General features: G+C 47.1%; 1 protein-coding gene across 1 annotated transcript; it reads left to right on the top strand.

Moving 5' to 3' along the window:
• The first annotated feature begins 5791 nt into the window (after positions 1-5791).
• LOC143155900 (trefoil factor 1-like) lies at positions 5792-9876 on the top strand. The gene is made up of 4 exons (XM_076328875.1): positions 5792-5969; positions 6981-7127; positions 8711-8860; positions 9652-9876. The coding sequence occupies exons 1-4, from the start codon at positions 5792-5794 to the stop codon at positions 9657-9659; spliced, it is 483 nt and encodes a 160-aa protein (XP_076184990.1). The 3' UTR covers positions 9660-9876.
• Positions 9877-19000: the final 9124 nt, after the last annotated feature.

The following is a 19000-nucleotide window of genomic DNA, read 5'->3' as shown; positions in this document are numbered from 1 at the left end:
TTTGATTAACTTCAGGTAATTATTGTTTTCATTTTACTTTGTGCAAGGATGTTGGCCACAGAAATGTGACAAAAGCCCTCCTCCAGCACTGCCTCTGGTTTGTAGAAATGACATATTCTTTTACAAAATTCCCCTGAAGGAGTCTGTACACACTAGGTTAAGGTTGGTTTTCACACCTGCATTAGTACATCTCAGGTAGGTATGTTTATCGAAGTGATGGATCTCAATTGTTACTTTGAACTGTCCATTCCCAGAATTAAGATGTAGGGTTTTCTCTACTTTTTGAACCCACAGTGTTATGTGGTAGATAGGCAGATAACATCCTGAATTGAGGGCTTCTGTGTGCTAACTCATCTAGTTAAAATATGTGGGAGGCTAACGGCGCTCTCCCTCATTCACACCAGAAATGCCAGGGTTTCCCCACTGCTCCCAACGCATGGATCAACACACCTTACACAACAGGTTGTCAGAGACCATACAGTACCTATTATCCCTACTATTTTCTTCTTTCCCCCCCCCCCCCCCCCCCCCTTTACAGCTCAAGGCTTCTTTCTCTTTCTCTAGTTCCTTCTCCAGACCTGTTCAGATTTTAATCCCACAGAGGGTGAGTTTAGCAGCTTGGGGAGACAAGAAGTGTGGTGGAACACTGTCTGCTGTAGTGACCTACATCCAAACTTAGGTGCATGTGAGGGTCACAGAGTTCCTCTCTATATCCAATTTCTCCTGACTCAGTGCCTCCCCTGTTTTCCCCAGTGACACGTATCTGCCCCTGCTCTGATGGCTGATGTTTCTCTGTAGCGTGGCTTGCAAAAGTAAGCCAGGCAGCAACCATGCAACTGGAGCATTGCAAAACCTTTGGCTGGACTCCAGGGGCTTACATATATAAATGAGTGTTTACATTTTTCCAAAAATCTCACCTGTCCCATATTTCAGCCTGTGTTTAACAACATGTTCAAGCTTTAGAGTCCCGTGCACTATAGTTAGGTCCAGCTGTATTTTCCTAGATGTGGTATTTTTAAGCTTCCCTGTGAAGCATTGCTTGGCTGATTGCTTCTGAAATGGGGGCCACCCTGAAAGAAAAAGGGAAAGCCAGCCCCAGTCCATGCCCAGCAAGGGTTACCCAAGCGAGCGGCACAGGTCGTACTGCTCCGCCTGGACACCTCCAAGCTGCAGCACAGCTCCTGCCTGCATTGTGGGAAACAAAATTTTTGAGCATGTTTTACAACAGACCTATATCTAAAAATAACATGGTTAGACACCTCCCACACACACTCAAAATATTGATCTTTAAGCTTCAAAAACACAGGGATTTCCTACGTGGGCTAGAGAATAACCTCTGGTAGGGAAGCCCAATACAAATCTGAGACCGTGATGCTTGTTACGGGCATTGAGCAGTGAATCTTACTGGGAACCTCTTCCTGGTATTTTTGCTTCTGTTCAAATGCACGCTCCTGCACAATCCCAACAACCTTGCTGGCCTCTTGAAAATCCTATTGCCAGATGTGTTTGGCACAGAAATAAATGAGTAGAGGCTCAGAACAAGAAAGAACATTAGGAATAGACTGCAACATCACTTAAAATTTCCATTACAAGTTTTTCAACCTCCAGGTAACTCTAATTTACACCAGGGACTGGGGAATGGAATGATTTCTGCCATTAGCCCAGGATCCCTGCTGCATGCAGAAACCTGCAGCTCCAAATCCAGACCCCTATGTTATTTATCTTTATTTAATTTTCTCTAGGGTTTAACAGGAGCAGCAAGGAAGCTTATCGCCGTACCATGCCTTGCAAGGACAAGTGGCACGTGGGAATGTGCCTATTGACAACATGAGGGTCCGCAGGACAGTAGCTGGAAGAGACCCACGTCCCTCATTTCAGCATCTTATCCAGAGATGCACGCTGAGATGAACATCCCCGCGTTGGGAGCCCAGACCCTGCCCACAGATGCAGCAGCTGCCCGCTGTGCGGGTACCCTGTGTATATGCACACATAGGCAGTTTGTGTCGGTGCCTGCTCCGTGCGTGATTTGCCCGCTCACCATCTCACCCACTCCCCTGGGCACCGCCGTTGCGAGCTGCGTGGGGGGATTGCCTCACCTCCTTACTGCAAAAATAAACGCCAGGTCCCAGTCACACATGCGCTGTGTGAGCCGGTGGCTGGGACCTCCCAGCACAGGGAGAGGACGAGCCTGGAGCGCAGGCATAGCCCAAAGCCTGCGGCCAGGACTGCAGCTCCCTGTCTGCAATTCCCAGGAGGGACGGAGACCCCTGGGAGCCCCAGCCCCTGGCTGTCCCTGCCGTCGCTGGTGTCCCTGCCATCCCCTTTGCACCAGGACAGGGCCAGGTGGCGGCAGTCACTCAGGGGTACTGTCAGCCTTCGCAGAGGGTCGTCCAGACCCTACGGGGCTGTTGCAGGCAGGGTCATATCAGCTCCTAGCTCTGCTCTCCAACTCAATAGGGTCATCACAGGGACCCCACATCGAGATACGCCCCTCTGCCTCCAAATGCCAAAACCTCCATATGCAAACCATCTATATAACTCGTCAGGGTAGAGCAGACCCACAGCACAGTCTTATGGGCCCCAGGGAAAGTACACTCTGAAAAATACACCCTTTAAATGTTGTGGTCCTACAGGCCATACCGTGGGGGAGAGCAGGCACCTGCGCTGCCTGTTCCCCACACCAACCCCCGTGTACCTGCAAATGACATGGAGGAAGGGAGATATAGCAGGGCACCAGTGGCCGTCAGAGCAAGGCAAACAGTAAGCCTAATGATAAGGGAGGAGAGTACTGCTCATTGCTATGGTTTCTAGAAACACTCTCATAAAAACCAGTATTGCGGTGAAAGAGTGGCATGGAGTGAGGTTCACCTAAGTGGTGTTGTCAAACCATCCCTGCTCCAAGTCTCTCCTCCTGCTGAGCGCCCCTTGCACAGCTGGAAGGAGCAAAATTGCTGAAGACTGCCCCCTCCCTTGTCTCTGATTTTTTTCTCTTTTATGATGTTTTATTTTAGGGAGCACTCAAAACTTGGGATTTATTTTGTTGGGCTCACATGCAAGTGGTGTTGGCCCAGTGACAGATTTCTGAAGTCAGCACTCATACTAACAGTTACCCCAAAAGGAAATTCCATTTAGAACAAAATACTCCCTTTAGGATGAAAACCTAATTTGTGCTGTTGGTTGCTGGTTCTTTGTTTTTAAGTGAAAAGGAAAAGAAAAAAATACCCACATCCTTTAAAAGTTCTGCAATATCAGAATACAAAGTTGCAGCCTGTTATTCACCCGCAGGGAGAAGGTCTGTATCAGCCATGGTAATTTCTCATTTCCTTGCTGGGAAGGAAGTGAGAGCACCACAGCTCAGCTAAAAGCCCCGTGGGACCGGAGGAGGGTGGTAAGGGAGGACATGGAGGCTGGAGAGGAGGAAGGAGCCCTCCAAGCCCCTTCTGGCCATGGGCACTTGCTGACCCTGAGCGCCCTACGCCGAGTTACCAAAATGTCTAGCTAGGTGCCGGCCTCAGGGAAAGAAACACGTTTACAGGGGAACTCCAGATAGTTTTCAAGGCTTTGCTATATAAACATATTAACGATATTAAAGTAATTCGCTGGCAGAAAGCAAAAAGCTTATTTCTTTCAGTGTGTTTGTTTTAAGATGCCAATCAAATGCTCTTTCCGCAGCAAAAACTCAGTGGTAGATTTGCCTTTGTGCACGCAGTTGGGATCGGGCCCAAGAGGTGACAGCTGACAGATAAGGAGTTAATTAATGTCCAGTAAGAGGCAGGAGGAACAAATGTTATCGGCAGTTTCACCTGACTCATGCGATGGGCTGATAATCTACTGAGAACAGCTACGGAGGTCTGAAAGCAGCGCGGTCCCCCACTCAGGATAACCGCTTTCCTTTCGTGCGTGGGCAACATTTCAGCCAATCTCACCCCCTGCACTGCGAGAAGAAAGCTGATGGAAAAATTGCTAATGACTTCACTGGACCAGGTGTAACGATGGACATTTGGGAGCACTGTCAATGTTGCACATAAGGAGAAAACTGTGTTTTTAAGTTTTAAATCTGATGTTTTCTCCCAGTGATGGAGGTAAAAGGTGTGATGCAAACTGCTGAGTGCTGGAACACAGTCCTCTTCTGCCTGCAGCTTGGTATCTCATGAAATGAAGGATACACAAAATGTTTGGTTTACGAATCATGACTTTCAACAAGAAGTGTCATCAATATATTAAGTAGGGATGGGCATAAATAAAGTATTAAAAAAGTTAAACAGCAGGAAAATGAGCTCTATTATTTTTTCCCTTGTAGACCAAAATTCTTCCTACAGGGTTCAAAATACTTTTCAACAAATAAATTACCTTCAAAACACAACCATGGAAGTTAAAAGTTCTTGCTTTGAACTTTGCCAAGGAAAGAGGCACAAAATAAACTCATATATAAAAATCAAAGGCATGAAGACTCAATTCTGTCAAAGATCAAAAAAGTGCATTGAATCCCTTTTCTGGTGAGGAACAGGAAGAATTCCCTGGTGGTTCTCCCATGGGAAAAGGGACGCTGCAGAGCACCACGGGGGCTGCGGCTGGCCATGCCTGCTCCACAGGTGCCTCCTTTGGGGAGGGTGTGGAGCCAGTCCCACCAGCCCACTGCTTGTGTCCCCCTCCCTGGCACTGCTCTGCTTGTGTTCAAGCATCGGAAAGTAGCTAGAAGTTAAGAAATGTTACAGTAAATGGTAGAAAAAGATCCAAAAGGAAGACTAAAGCCTGACCAGGCTGTCCAAGTCCCAAGGCCCGGTGTCCTGACACAGCCCAAAGGCTGCGTTAGAGGTCACCTTTAAAACCAGGAGAAAAACAATTGTGAAATTAATAGGTCAAACGTGGTGCTTCAGAAGTTTGTTTCTGGTAAATCACGTGCCTGTGGTGTTGGATGGGTTGCGAAGCAATACCCTGCTCTGGGGACCAGGCAGAGGGGACAGGGACGTGGTCCCCAGGGGCAGGACCTGCAGGCTGGGAGGGGGTCTGCTCCAGGAGCCTGACCTTCCTCCTTGCACAGGACCTCGAGTCCAAAATATTGGCTGGGGCACTCAGCTCTGATCCCTGGACGAGCACAGTGCCTGTGGGTCAGGCTGAGATCATACATAAACTCTCCTTTCCTCTCTTGAGTCTCTTTGTGCTGTTGCCTCTCTTGCTTTTTTGTTTGTTTGGTTTTTTTCCCCTGATCTTACCTTCTTTTCCTATTGCAAACTGGTGTAAATTGCCTCATGTGTGGAAACAAACAGCGGCCTCAGCCAGGCTCGGTATTTCACAGTCACACCTTCCACTTTCTGTGTTTACGTATTTCTTCAGGTCTGTAGCAGCAGTTCTCGGTCCCCCAGCACGGTTCGCCCTGTGGTCTCCTGAAGCTCGGAGGTGCCACACCTCCAACCCTCCTGCCTTACCCGTTTCAGAGTAAGCGTAACCAAAACCTTAAGGCCAGGGAAAAATTCAGGCAGAAAAGATACACTTGGATAGGAAATATATGTATATATTTTTCAGTAGTGGCAAAAACTTAAAGCTGCCCAGAAGTCTGAAATACTCTAATGGCAATGAAAGCAGCTGGGGTTGCCAGAGCCACCCAGCAGCATCCAATTAAGAGATTATGGGATCACGTAATAGATACGTATCTATAGGTATGTAATAGGTACAGGATCAATAGATCATGGGAGCCTAGAAAGTTATCTCAGGGATATCAAAATATGCACGGCAACATTTCCTAATTAAACAAAGGAAAACCCAACCTCTGGGTGAAACATTGGATGGAACAATGTTATCAGACCTCGCTGGGCAAACACGAGGAGCGTATAAAACGAGCTGCTCCGAGGGAGAGCGGCACCTCTCCTCCACCCGCCTTCCAAGAGCAATGGATCTCAAAGTGATCTGTGTGCTCTCCGTCGTCCTCATCATAGCCCTCAGCACCTTGGCAGAGGGAAAGACAGTACCAAGTAAGTACATTCATCTTCTGCTGCCTTCACAGGTATGTATGTGGGCCTGATCCTACTGACTGTAACTGCAGCAAGACGATGTCTCCAGTTTACGTATCAGACAGCAAATGTCTGGTTCTGGTACTATTACCAAAGTTGGAATCTACTTTTTAATTTTTTCAGAGAAATCTATGGCAAAATAAAAAAGACTGCAGATGGGCTCTTGTGTTGGTGGAATAAGCAGGAACCTGCTACAAAGGTAGAGGGACAGACATGTCCAGGAGCTTGCTAGAACAGGACCAGGACAGGAACAGGAGCTAGCTTTGTCTAAATAGTCTTCTGACATTAATTTTATGCTACTTTGCCACATGAATACCATTTTAAAGAAGTCTATCTGCCTCCTCAATAAAAGACAAGTCATTTAAGACTTTCCAATTAAGTCTTGGAAATTTGCTTCCAATTAAGAATTGGAAAGCAAGTAACTCAATGGCAGACACCTAAGGACATCTCCAGAATTTCTTGGTTGCGGATGACTGTGCAATAGGCTTCAAATGTTAAAAGTATAGCTGCAACTATTTGCATGTAATCCTACATTTTTATAGTCACCTGACGATAATGCAAAGATTTTGTATTTTTACACCTGTTCGAATATCTGCTGGACCCTTAACTCTTTCTTTTTTTCACATGGGATGGGCAAAGCAACAGACATTTATTAGCATGACATTTGAAGTTATGGGGTTTTACCGTTTGATGTGGTCTATTTGAAGTCCAGAGACCCCACTGTGCTGGGCTGGCTCGGCTGCAAATGAGACCACAGATTCTCAAAGGGTGGAGTACAACCCTTACTGAAATCGGTGGGAGTTTAAAAGCAGCTTTTAAACCGCACGAGTTCTGGTCTTAGCAAGCGACACTTGCAAAGATGGACAGAGCCTAGGGGAAGATCATTGTTCCCAGTGGACATCTGATAAATGCACCTCTGCTAACGAGTGTGCAAACTGACACCCAGTAACTTGCTACTTCTGTCCTGAACAGCAAGATGCCAGTGTAAATTGCCCCCCAGGGAGCGGAAGAACTGCGGCTACCCGGGAATCTCAGCAGTGGAGTGCAGGAAAGCTGGGTGCTGCTTCAACACTTCAGTCCCTGGCGTTCCCTGGTGCTTTGCTCCTAAAGCAAAGAAAGGTAATATCTCTGCCAGAAACACCGATTTACCTAGTGTTTGACTATGCAAAAATGTGTACAACTGGGGAGCAGCTCTGCTTTTCTTCTTAGGCCAACGAAGTGGGCACAAACCTCTATTAGAAGACCACTGGTAGTAAAATGCAAAGTCAAACCTTGCTTACCCATCAGTCTTTTGTCTCATCTCTTCACACTATAATACATTTCCTCTTCCTTCAGGCTTCTAGTTATGAAATAACCCGTGCTCATTATTTAAAAACATTTCACTGCCATTTGTGGTCCTGTTCATCAGTAGAGCAAGGGATCCTCAGCACTTATTTAAGTTTCTATGTGGCTGAGGAGGACTTCAGCACTGCATGTCAAAGTCCTGAGTAGATGAGTCCCTCTGTAGTTTTTTGACACCTGTACAAAAGACCACAGGCATCCTGTAACTTCTGGGGTTTTCGCTCTTTTCTCCAGCCTGTTTTGATAATTGCTACTTCCCTCCTCTCCTGCCTCTTTCCCAGCATGATTCCTCTTGGTGTTTCTTTTTTTTCCTGTCATTTTTGCTCCCAGTCTTCATTCAATGAAATCTCCAAAATATCCCAGGAAAAATCCTTTTCTCCGTTAGATCCTTCCTTCTAAAGTCCTGCTTCTATTTTTTGCCTTTGTTTTCTCAAAGAGGGTAAGAGCTGCTCTCCCAGTCCTTCAAGGACCAGGTGTATTTTTCACATAACTGCTGAATGTAACCTACATTTGCTGGGCTGACCGCGCGACTCCTTCTTAGGAGAACTTGAGGGCAATCTCAGCAGTTGCAGAGGTGAAATGAAAGGAAGTCAGGGTGCAAGGCAACATTACCCAATAAAAGAACTTGATATGAATCAAGATTGGTCAACAGGGCTCAGAATTGTCAGAGGAAAAAAATAATTTTTCTTTTGAACATTGTTGCATCTCATGAAAATCTTGAAAAATGAATGGCAGCACCTTACAGTGTCATTTTCATAGAATTGCTTTTCTGAGCAGAACTGTTTTAGGAGAGGAAAACTGAATTATTCAGGCTGGGTGGTATAACCTCTTTACCTGTCATTCTACTTTAAACTGCCTGGATGAGCTGCAATTTCCTCCTAAATGACCTACCTCCTTTCCGTAACTCAAGTTGGCACGCAGAGGAGGCTGGGTTTTCCTGTCCCCGCATTAGCCAGGCTGCTTTGGGGTTAGCTTTGGGTCTGGTCATGAATATACCCTGGTCCGAGGCCAGTGTCTGTGGTACCATTACAGGAGACACGTGGCTTTTCACCCCATTGCTGGATCTAGGAAAAGTAAAGCTGGGTCGCTGCCTACCGGACACTTGTAGGGGCAAATTTAGCCCCTTCTGGCCCCTGGGGCACAGCAGCAATTTCTCACCCCCTGGTATTTAGTTTTGCCTAACAGGCGTGGTAAGGATTTGGGTGAACCTGCTGCCTGAAATTGGTATGGAGAAGGTCATCATGGCTGTCACGTCTGCTCACTGACCTCACCTTCGTGGTCTGCCTTTTATTTGTGAATTATGCCACCAGGAGCATAAAGTAACACGGCCTCCTTTCTTCCTTTGTTTTTGCTTTATGCAGTTGAGAAAGTATGTCCCAACGATCCTCACGCCAGGATAAACTGCGGCTTCCCTGGCATCACGGCTAAGGAGTGCGAAAGGAAGGGGTGCTGCTTCACGGCACATCCCGCTGGTGTCCCCTGGTGCTTCTACCACCGCGTGGTGGAGGAGGGTAATGTCCTGCACGAGGCAGCGTCCCCCGTGTCCCCGTGGACCCACCACGGCTCCCAGCAGGGTCCGTGCTGTGCCCGGGCTTGGTGTGCTGTGCCAGCCCGGCACGGCGGGAGGCCACGCTCGAGGGAGTGAGCAGGATGGGGTCTCCCCCCCCTTCCCGGTGTGGGTGCAGACCTTCCTCACCCAGGGCATGAGAGGGGAAGAGGTGGCTAAACCCTAAAAAGACCGTCTTCTTGCACAGACGGGTGGGTGTTGCCGACGCATCTGAGCCAGGGACTTGTGAGCAATGTGGCTGCACAGGTAGCCTGGGCTCAGGTGTGAGCTCAAGCCCGCAGCTAATGCGATGGTAGAGGTGCAGCTACCAAACTCACATCTACTTTACCACAAGAGAGAAAAGGCTTTCTTTTAGAAATGTGGAATGAAACTTACAGAAATTTCTGATCCCCTGCTTCCATTTTTTTAGTTAGGGTTGACCTTTCAGCATATCTAACATATTGACCTTTCAGCATATCTAACGTAGATAAGCAATAGCCTCAGCCAATTCCAACCCACCCCACAGTGTATTTTGTACTGGAAACAATTCACCATAATTTGTTTTTACTGACCTGAATCATAGCTAGGAAACAACATGTATGGATGCGGGGGGGGGGGGGGGCGGGCGGAGGGGAAGCAATTGCTAAAAAATTGCCTTTTTGGTGTCCTGCATCTAGGCAAAACACTTGCTAGCATCTTGTGTAATTCGTGGAGAAAACATGTCCCTTAATCTGCTTCTCCTCTTTACCTCCCCAGCTTGTTAAAGGAGAAACTTCCATCACGAACCTTGCGATCTTTGGACCTACTCCAATGGGAAACAACAGCCGGAGGTCCCAACTCAGACTTTATAGTTTGTAACAGCTATGATTTCTAGGTCATTTTTACCTTGGATTGACTCCTTTCCAATGAAAAGTTACTTGCAGCTTTTATTCTGTCAGTAGGCTAGTACCGTGCATTTTTTTCACTGTAATAAAAGCACTAAGACACAATTCTTGAGTTCTCTGCTATCTTTATTTTAAAGCTGTGTATTTCTCTGTTTCCCAGGCAATTCAGCATCTTAGCAACTCACCACTGACAGAGTAGTCACTAACACTTCTGAAAGGAACATGGCACTCAGCTTTTTGTGTTAGTTACACTTCACACTTGCAAGTGACTGCTTGCATTTGTTAGCTGATACATGGCTTCACACAGGCCACTCGCCCTTCTGAATGCTGAAAATATTCAGTGTTTCCCTTTATATAGCTACAGCTGTGGGTTTGGGCTTTTTTTTTTCCCCTAGAGACATAGAGAAGGGTACCTTTGTTAGCTGACCACCGAGCTGGTCTGACTCAGACACCTCCTGCTCTCTGCATCACCGTGTCTCTGGTGCTGCCAATCCCTTGGTGCGATGACCAGCGGGGCACCGAGTAGCTCAGGAAGGCAGGTACCCACCTGGTACCCTATCTAACCCAACATGGGCCTCAGCTGCTGATGTAACACGCAGCTGAATCACTGGGCACTCTCACTGTTAACCAGCGTCCCCACAGGCGGGTCCCATGGGTCATGCTCAGGAAAAGTCTCTGCAACGGTAAAGGCAAGAAACAGGTCCCCCTGGCCTTGACTTATACCTGAAATAGAGCCTGCTGTGTCTCACCAGACACAGGAGAATCTCCTGGTCCCCAGGTGAGTGTGACTGCTTTCTCCTTGGGTGTTTTAAATGCCCGGCACTGCAGCTCAAATGCTTCCCTGCTTCAGCTGAATGAGAGCACAGTAAAAAGCCTCTAAGAGCACTGTTGGGAACAAAATCATAGAATCATAGAATGGTTTGGGTTGGAAGGGACGTTAAAGATCATCTAGTTCCAACTCCCCTGCCATGGGCAGGGACACTTTCCACTAGACCAGGTTGCTCAAAGTCCCCATCCAGCCTGGCCTTGAACACTTCCAGGGAGGGGGCATCCACAACTTCTCTGGGCAACCTGTTCCAGTGCCTCACCACCCTCACAGTGAAGAATTTCTTCCTTCTAGCTAATCTAAATCTACCCTCTTTCAGTTTAAAGCCATTACCCCTTGTCCTATCACTACATGTCCTTGTAAAAAGTCCCTCTCCAGCTTTCTTGTAGGCCCCCTACTGATAGGCTGCTATAAGGTCTCCCTGGAGCCTTCTCTTCTCCAGGCTGAACAACCCCAACTCTCTCAGCCTGTCTTCATAGGAGAGGTGCTCCAGCCCTCTGATCATCTTCGTGGCCCTCCTCTGGACTCGCTCCAACAGGTCTGTGTCCTTCTTATGTTGCGGGCCCCAGAGCTGGATGCAGTACTCCAGGTGGGGTCTCACAAAGGCGGAGTAGAGGGGCAGGATCACCTCCCTCGACCTACTGGCCACGCTTCTTTTGATGCAGCCCAGGATACGGTTGGCCTTCTGGGCTGCAAGTACACATTGCCAGGTCATGCTGAGCTTCTCATCAACCAACACCCCAAAGTCCTTCTCCTCAGGGCTGCTCTCAATCCATTCTCCGCCCAGCCTATATTTGTGCTTGGGATTGCCCTGACCCATGTGCAGGACCTTGCACTTGGCCTTGTTGAACTTCATGGGGTTCACACAGGCCCACCTTTCAAGCCTGTCAAGGTCCCTCTGGATGGCATCCCTTCCCTCCAGCGTGTCGACTGCACCACACAGCTTGGTGTTGTCGGCAAACTTGCTGAGGGTGCACTCAGTCCCACTGTCCATGTCGCCGACAAAGAAGTTAAAGAGCACCAGCCCCAATACTGACCCCTGAGAAATGCCACTTGTCACTGGTAATGTGAGACTGCCATGGCTGCAAGCCATGCTCAGGGCTTAGCAGGAAAGAACCGTTGTGCAGGGTTGTGCTGCAAGGAGAGAGAAAATGGTGGAGACACATGCCTCCTTAGGGATTTCTCCAAGTACACTTTTGTGATGAGTAAGTTTATCCAAGCGGGTAAAAATTAGTCATTCATAAAACTTCATTACCTTGCACTTACAATAGGCTCAATAATATGATTTGAATATGGTAGGATATTGGTTGTAATATGAGCAATAAACTGACAAGTCTACTGAAGGTCTTTGAAGGTCTTTGCTAAGGAAGGTTTGGCGCTGTGGCCCAGGTGAATTTGGAAGGCCTAAGCACAGTGTAATCACGATAATACTGCACTGCAAAAGCTGGTGCAACAACTAGGTGCATTCACCAGGTAATGGGGCCTTCATGGGAGTCTCGTTGGCAGAAAGAATTAAAATGCAGCCACACTGAAAAGGGTAACCCTAATTAGTGCTGTGGGAAATCATCTGCAGGGACTGAAATTAGGCTGCCAGAATCAGTGCTCTTCCAGGGCAGAGCTCTCACTGAGCCACGCATACTCACCAAAAGGCTTTTCCTTCTGCAGAGGCACGTGCCGACGTGCGCAACACAAGAGTGTAATGGGGCATGCAGGTATTTCCGAGGGATAGGCTCAGATGGGTAACTGCTTGCTACTCTTGTCTCACCCTCCAGATCTCTCCCCTGGGGCTGTGCCAGTGAGGCAGGCGCAGGTCAGTGGTCCTGCTGAGCTTCCCCTGCCACAGTGTACCGGGGCTGTATTTGGCTTTGCAAGAAAAATGATGAACAGAAATGTCTTAGCAAAGGGGGTGGTGGGTACTGTGGCGTCCTGTGCTGCAAAACCTGATTGGGAAACTCAGCCTGGCAAGGCACAGCAGCTGAAACTCCTGGGAACTGCTTGAGTCCCTCTGTTGAAATGGTCTGCATGTTGGCATGGAGAAAAACAGCTGCCATGGTGCAGGAAAGCCACACTGACAGCGGTCTAACCCCAAAAGGATGAAGCACGAAGGGCTGAAATTGCTCACTTGCTGTCCCTGGGCATGGTGTCCACTGCAAAAACCATTAACTGCTGTGTGCTGACCAGCACACCATTCCCAACAGCATGCTAAGCCGAGGCACTGGGTCATGCAGTTTTCTGGACGTTTGAGGTTATAAATCAGAGTTAGTTGCTCATAGCACAAAGAATTATGACCTAAGGATCTGTCATCATCAGTAAGTCCTATGGGACGATGGTTATTCTGGGAATTTACATTAAGTAAATGCTTGAGGTCTGTCTATGTAGACTGTTATCCACACCCATCCAAATGCACTTGAAAAAACTGCCTAGAATTCTTAAAATTAACATTTCTGGTGAGAAAACAAGCTGGCAAAAAGAGAATAAAAGCCACAGCCGCTGAGGATTTGAAGATGGCAGGCAGAGCCAAGGTAGAGCAAAGTGAGATCCCAAAACAGGAATGCACACCAAAGAGGAGTGTGCAGGACCTGCAGGTATGTGGCTACAGAAGGAGGGACCTTCCTCTCCTCACCCTCAGGGTCACGCTGCGGGCTCCCCACACCCGAGTCTGTCACCACGGGCCCCGTTCACAGCCCTCAGAGAGAAAAAGACACCTCTGGGCTGGAAATCATCTGGCTAATTCAGATGTCCCCAGTAGGGTGAATTGAACTGCCCAGAAAGGCCTCCTTCCTGCCCAGCTCCAAGTGGTGTCTAGACTAGCAGCTGTATGTATCTGCTCTCCTTCCTTGGGTTTTCCCATCAGTGCCTTTTGAAGCTGGAGAGAGCTGCTGAAGGGACAGGAGAGAGGGAGAGATGGGGAACACCGCTGCCCTGGCACAGATTTCTGACTTGATGCTAGCTTTCCTAGCCGACCTGGTGGCAGAGGCCCAAGACAGACAAATCACTGCACGGGAACAGAGAGGACCTGGCTGCTGGCAATTGATTGCCTTTTGGAGCTCACAGTCTGACCAGCAGATAGACACAAGTAGATATGCACAGTTCATTCATTTATTTTGTGTCAATAGATCGACAAGCTTCACTAGCTAACGCGATTGAAATAGCTTCACATTATTGGATTGTGTAAAGTCTGTCCTTTTCTGTCCCTTCTTCATCTTTTTTGTTCTTTTTGCTTGTATGTAGCTCTATCCAGCCCTAGCAAGCAAAATTCAAACAGAAACTTTAAAGCTGTTCTTAGTGTTTCAGGCTGGTTACTTTACCCAATTAATCTGTATAATGGAAAGAAATCCGAGTGCACCCACAACGCCTTGAGACTGACGGGTGGCCACACTGGGTCATTTCAGATGTTCATCTAGCCCTCTGTCCGTCAGTGACCAAAAGGGTCGTCTAGGGACAGGTGCAGGATAAACATATAATGAGGCTTCTCCTCTAACAAAATGCAGGACTGTCACAAATGTGAATCAGTTTTAACAAGCAAGTATGAGAAGCCCAAATGAAGACTTACCCTTTGTATCTCTGCAACTCTGCTCGCACACCCACATAGCTGTACAGCGAGTGCCGGAATAAGTAAACAAAGTTCTGAATATTTTACTGGGGGAAAAAAAGTAGGTCAGCTACATGATTTTCGCCAGCAAAGGTGTTACCATAACAGGAATCAATTCTCTGTGACACAAAGCATTTGTGCTGATGAAGCTATTATGCAGATAGTGAATGACGTTTAGAATCACGAATGCCTGGTAGTCCTAAACTGTCTGTAATCATGACAGCTGTGTGCAACCAATGCTTCAGCTTCTAATAAAGGCTGAACAGAAAATGTTTGACATTGCAGATTGATTGCCTGTGTGGTTCTTCAATGAGTGAGGATATTCTACTGTTTTTTAAAGCAATTGTAGCCAAGGAAAAGGTCTTGGAAATAATTCATTTTGAAGCAATGCAGGAAAGCTGTATTTGGCTGACTTGAAGAATTAACAGGGGAGAAAACTAGGACAGACAAGGAGCTCAGAGCAGATGGGTGCTAGCAACAACGAACAAACCTGTAGCAATGTGAAAAAGGGATATAACTGAAAACACCTCCAAAAATGTGTATTTTAATGTGCCCACTTACTTCAGATCCCATTCCCAAATGTCTCTGAAAAGGGTATGCTTCCTGCTACAGTTAGTATCACACACCTCCTCTGGCAAAGCTCCTGTTCAAAAGGAAGGTTTCAGACAAGGTGCTAAACCAAAGCGAAAAAGAATACAGAAACTGAAATCTTCCTCTGTTGAGAGCAGCTAAATCGCACGGCTCTGCCACAAGTCTCTAACGAGCTACCGGTTTTACTAAAGCTTGAAAACTTGACCATGATGCCGTTAAACAGCTTGGAAAGCAGAAGGTAAAACACAAGAACCAAATCTGATTCCCTGTGTTAAAACCAGGCAGAATGACGATCTCAAGACCCAGATTCAATTTCCAGGAGGTTGCCCTCGCTGCCAGGCTGAGTCCAAAAAGGGGGACTCGCTGCTCTGAGGTGCGGGTCGCAAAATCTTCCTTACGAGCGAAGTTCAGGTGAGAGTTTCAGAAACTCTCAGGTGAGAGCTTCCCAAGCAGCTCTCTGAGAGAGAAACAAAAGTCCTCTTTGGCCAGAATAGTCCATTATTACTCTGTAGACTTCTTTTTCCCCATCTGAACCTTCTCCTAAAGCATTTGAAAGCTGCCAGTGTCAGTACACAAAACAGTGAGCTGCCCGACTACCTAAGACAGCGTGCACGGTCCCTGTCCCAGTACGCTCCACCAGGTACACAATGGGAGGATGAGACTACAAACGCGTCCTCAGTACTAGAAGAAAATGGCCAAACAGATAGACTTTGCTTTAAAATACGTGTGCTGCAATGCGTAATACATTCAAGCGCTAGAACTAGTAGCACTCTCAGATGCTATCAAAGAGGATGCTGTTTTGTTCAAGTGTTTGCAGTCATTTGGTGCTACTTTTCCTGCTAGTGAATGGTAAAATTTCTGTGTGCCTATCATCAGAGGTGAGCAGGGTAAGAAAACAAAGTACTTTTCTGTTAGAGACGAGCGTATCTATTCATCTAGCTATAATAACTTCTTGTGCTTTGTGAGCACCCTTTGTATACCCATTGTGGTACCCAGAAATTCCCCTCAGAGAAGACACTAGACAAAGACAGGCTCTTTCAGGGTCTTGCTCCCATCTGTCTCCGAGTTAAGTCTCCCAGGCTTCCCTCAACATGCGCTTCCGCCTCCGAGCATGACAAAAGGTTGTTTTGGAAAACAGAAGTTTTGAGGGTTTTAATACTGAAATACCACAATTGAAATGTAACTCTGGAAGTCTTGAATCAAAGCATTTCACTGCAGCTGAGCCAAACACCTTTATTGCTGAACTTGTTGCAGAAACTCTAGGAAATTCCCAGGGTTCAGAGCCCCCGAGTTAGTTGTGCCTGACTAAACACAGGAGTGGACTGACGGATGTTTGAAAGCAGGTATCATCAGTTTGATGATTTTGGTCTGTGGTGTTTCCAGGAAGCTTCATGAAAGGTAAATTTGGCAAGTAAAACCCAGCCCGGACACATGCTCCTTCCTGCCACAAAGTCGGATTTCCCCTGCTTGTTACCCTTTTTCAGACTTGGCGTTACGCCCCATCCAAGGGATGCTTCGCCAAGACTTAGGATATGGGTTTCAACAAACAGAAGAAGCAAAAGCAAAAGCTTTACTGTAGCTTTTGTTTCTTCTCCATCTATTTTGGGGCTACTTTCTGATTCTTACACAGGAGAAAGACAAAAAGCACCTGTAAGACTCTTGATAAAGCCATGAAATCTACTTAATATCTGACTCTACAGATGCCAGTGGAGATGAGCAAAGAGGTCCTAGGAACAGGTGGAGCTTTGTTCGACCTGCCCAGCAGAGCAGATGAACCGGCAGTGGGACAAGAGAATGACTATGTGCTAGAAAGAAGTGGGGGGAAATAGTGCAACTCTGAGGGGTGGTTTTGCAGTCAGAGGCTGACAATGGATCAGCTTCATGTTCTGGTAATACTTTCCGTCTGTGGAAGAGATCAAGCATTGACTTCCTTCTCAGCCTTCCTATGTGTGTGTGGGCACAGGCACAAAACTGAAATGTCAGGTATTCAGCAATGCCATTGCACAAAGTTAACATTGCATAAAAAATTCACAGAGGTTGAAAAGATCTTCAAGGCACAGAGAAAAATAAAAGAAACCAAATGCGGTTACGAAATTTAAAATGAAGTAAGAAATTGATGCAGGTAGTGCCAATTTGACTCATCCAACCCTTGACAGCTTTTCTGCCCTCAATAGAGCTTGCAACATACACCTCCCCGCCAAGCCCTTTATTAAGGCTCTCCCAAGGTAAGATGTCCGTGCTAGCGACTTGACAGCACAACGGCTGCTCATTGCTCACCTGGGCACTGCACAGATCCTGGTATCCTCCCATGCTGAAAGAGGCGATCATTCTTACCGTAGCAGCTTCCCTGGCTTCCAATGCCTTTCAACCTGCGTTACAAAGCAGGTTTTAAATGGATGGCTTTATTTTCAAACGCTCTTTATTTTATGAAACCATTTGGAGTACACAGTGGATGGTAATTGCATGTGAGGTCTATTAATTTTTGCAGCGTTGCTAATGAGAAGTTTATGGTTGGCTTATTTCATAGCACTAACTGTAATATAAAACACTTAAAGTAATCTACATTGCCACTCAGGCTACGAAGGACTCCTGTTCCTCCTCTTCCCTTCCTGCTCTATGGACAGTTGGCAAGGGGAGGCATCTAGTTTTTGGGACTGTAATTCCTTCAATCTAGTATTATTTGCAGGTCCATAAAACATAACATAAAGTATTATCTGTTATCATTAGAAGATTGTCTTGCCGTTAGTTTTGAAAAATGCAATCCTATTGCGTCCTTAGGGTAATTTATCCTTTAAGCATCACTGCTCACGTTATCTAGGACTGGACACTTAACTAACTTGTGAAAGTTACGTCTGCTGTCCTTGAACTGTGGTGACCAATGCAGGTAATTTTGTTGCTGTGGTGGTCAGGAGGGGTGGCACAAGGACAGCGATGTTGTCTAGGCTTGACCTTAAGTCCAATACAGGAACAGACAGCTTGAGAGCATGAAAAGCCACCCAGCCAAACAGAGTATATGGCAAAGTAAGGGATACCTACACTGAAACCCTTCTTCTGACACTGCTGTTCCCGGGCCCTTACACAGGTCGAGTTTTCTGCCCAAGAGTTTCCCTGCCAGTGCAACAGGAAGCAGCAGTCCCAATGCCTCACGGACCGTACTTTGGGAGACTGCTCAGCATGGCAGAAACAGTAAGCATGTCATTTCTTGGACAATGTGGAACTTCAGGAGAAACATGAGAGGAAAAATACTGGCTTTTTAAACTAGCTGAAGAGACCTTTCATGATGACAGAAATGCACAGAAGGCCGCAGAGGAACATAGCACGAGTGTTGTGGCTGAACGAGGGAGAACGGTGTTTTGTGAAATGGGGAATGGACAGGTGTGACCGGCAGAAAAAAAACACTGATTCTCTTCAGCTAGGAACAAGGGAGGAGGAAATCTATACATTCCAGAGCAGAAGGTAAAGAGGGAATGATACTTTATGGCCTCCTGCAATGCAAAAGCATGGGGAACATCTGCCGGCACTTGCAGGTAGCACGGTCAAGATGAACAGCAGGTAAGCCTGTGGGAAAAAAATCCATCAAAGGCAAGAAAATACAAAGACAATCCCGCTGGCTCAGGAAGTCCTCAAATTGTGTATGGTTTGTCAGGGAAGCACCCCTTGACGCTCGCCCTGTTCTTGCACTCTTCCCTGTGCAGTGCTGTTGTTCACTGTCAGTGTTGTGGTTTAACCCCAGTTGGCAACTAAGTAGCACCCAGACGCTTGTTCACCCTCCCACCCCCAGTAGGACGGGGGAGAGGATTGGGGGGGAAAAAAAAAGAGTAAAATTCGTGGGTTGAGATAAAGGCAGTTTAATAGGACAGAAAAGGAAGGGAAAATAATAGTAATGATAAAAAATATACAAAGCAAGTGATGCACGATGCAATTGCTCACCACCCACCGACCGATGCCCAGCCAGGCCCCGAGCAGCGGCCCCCCTCCTGCCAGCTTTACCCAGTTTATGTACAGAGCATGACGTCACATGGTATGGAATGTCCCTTGGCCAGTTTGGGTCAGCTGTCCTGGCTGTGCCCCCTCCCGGCTTCTTGTGCACCTCCAGCCTTCTCAGTCGGCAGAGCATGGGAAGCTGGAAAGCCCTTGACTAGTGTAAGCACTGCTTAGCAACAACTAAACCATCGGTGTGTTATCAACTTTGTTCTCCTCCTAAATCCAACA

This window comes from Aptenodytes patagonicus, chromosome 1 (genome assembly GCF_965638725.1).
Source record: "Aptenodytes patagonicus chromosome 1, bAptPat1.pri.cur, whole genome shotgun sequence".
In the NCBI taxonomy this organism is placed as follows: Eukaryota; Metazoa; Chordata; class Aves; order Sphenisciformes; family Spheniscidae; genus Aptenodytes; species Aptenodytes patagonicus.
Note: the sequence above shows the minus strand (reverse complement) of the source record. Positions and strands in the feature narration are given on the sequence as shown.

Excerpts from the sequence above, each read along its gene's own strand:
- LOC143155900 (XM_076328875.1), top strand. The coding sequence starts at position 5,792 with ATGTTATCAGACCTCGCTGGGCAAACACGAGGAGCGTATAAAACGAGC. Across the intron at positions 5,970-6,980 it reads AGAGGGAAAGACAGTACCAA|CAAGATGCCAGTGTAAATTG; the intron begins GTAAGTACATTC and ends TGTCCTGAACAG. Across the intron at positions 7,128-8,710 it reads TGCTCCTAAAGCAAAGAAAG|TTGAGAAAGTATGTCCCAAC; the intron begins GTAATATCTCTG and ends TGCTTTATGCAG.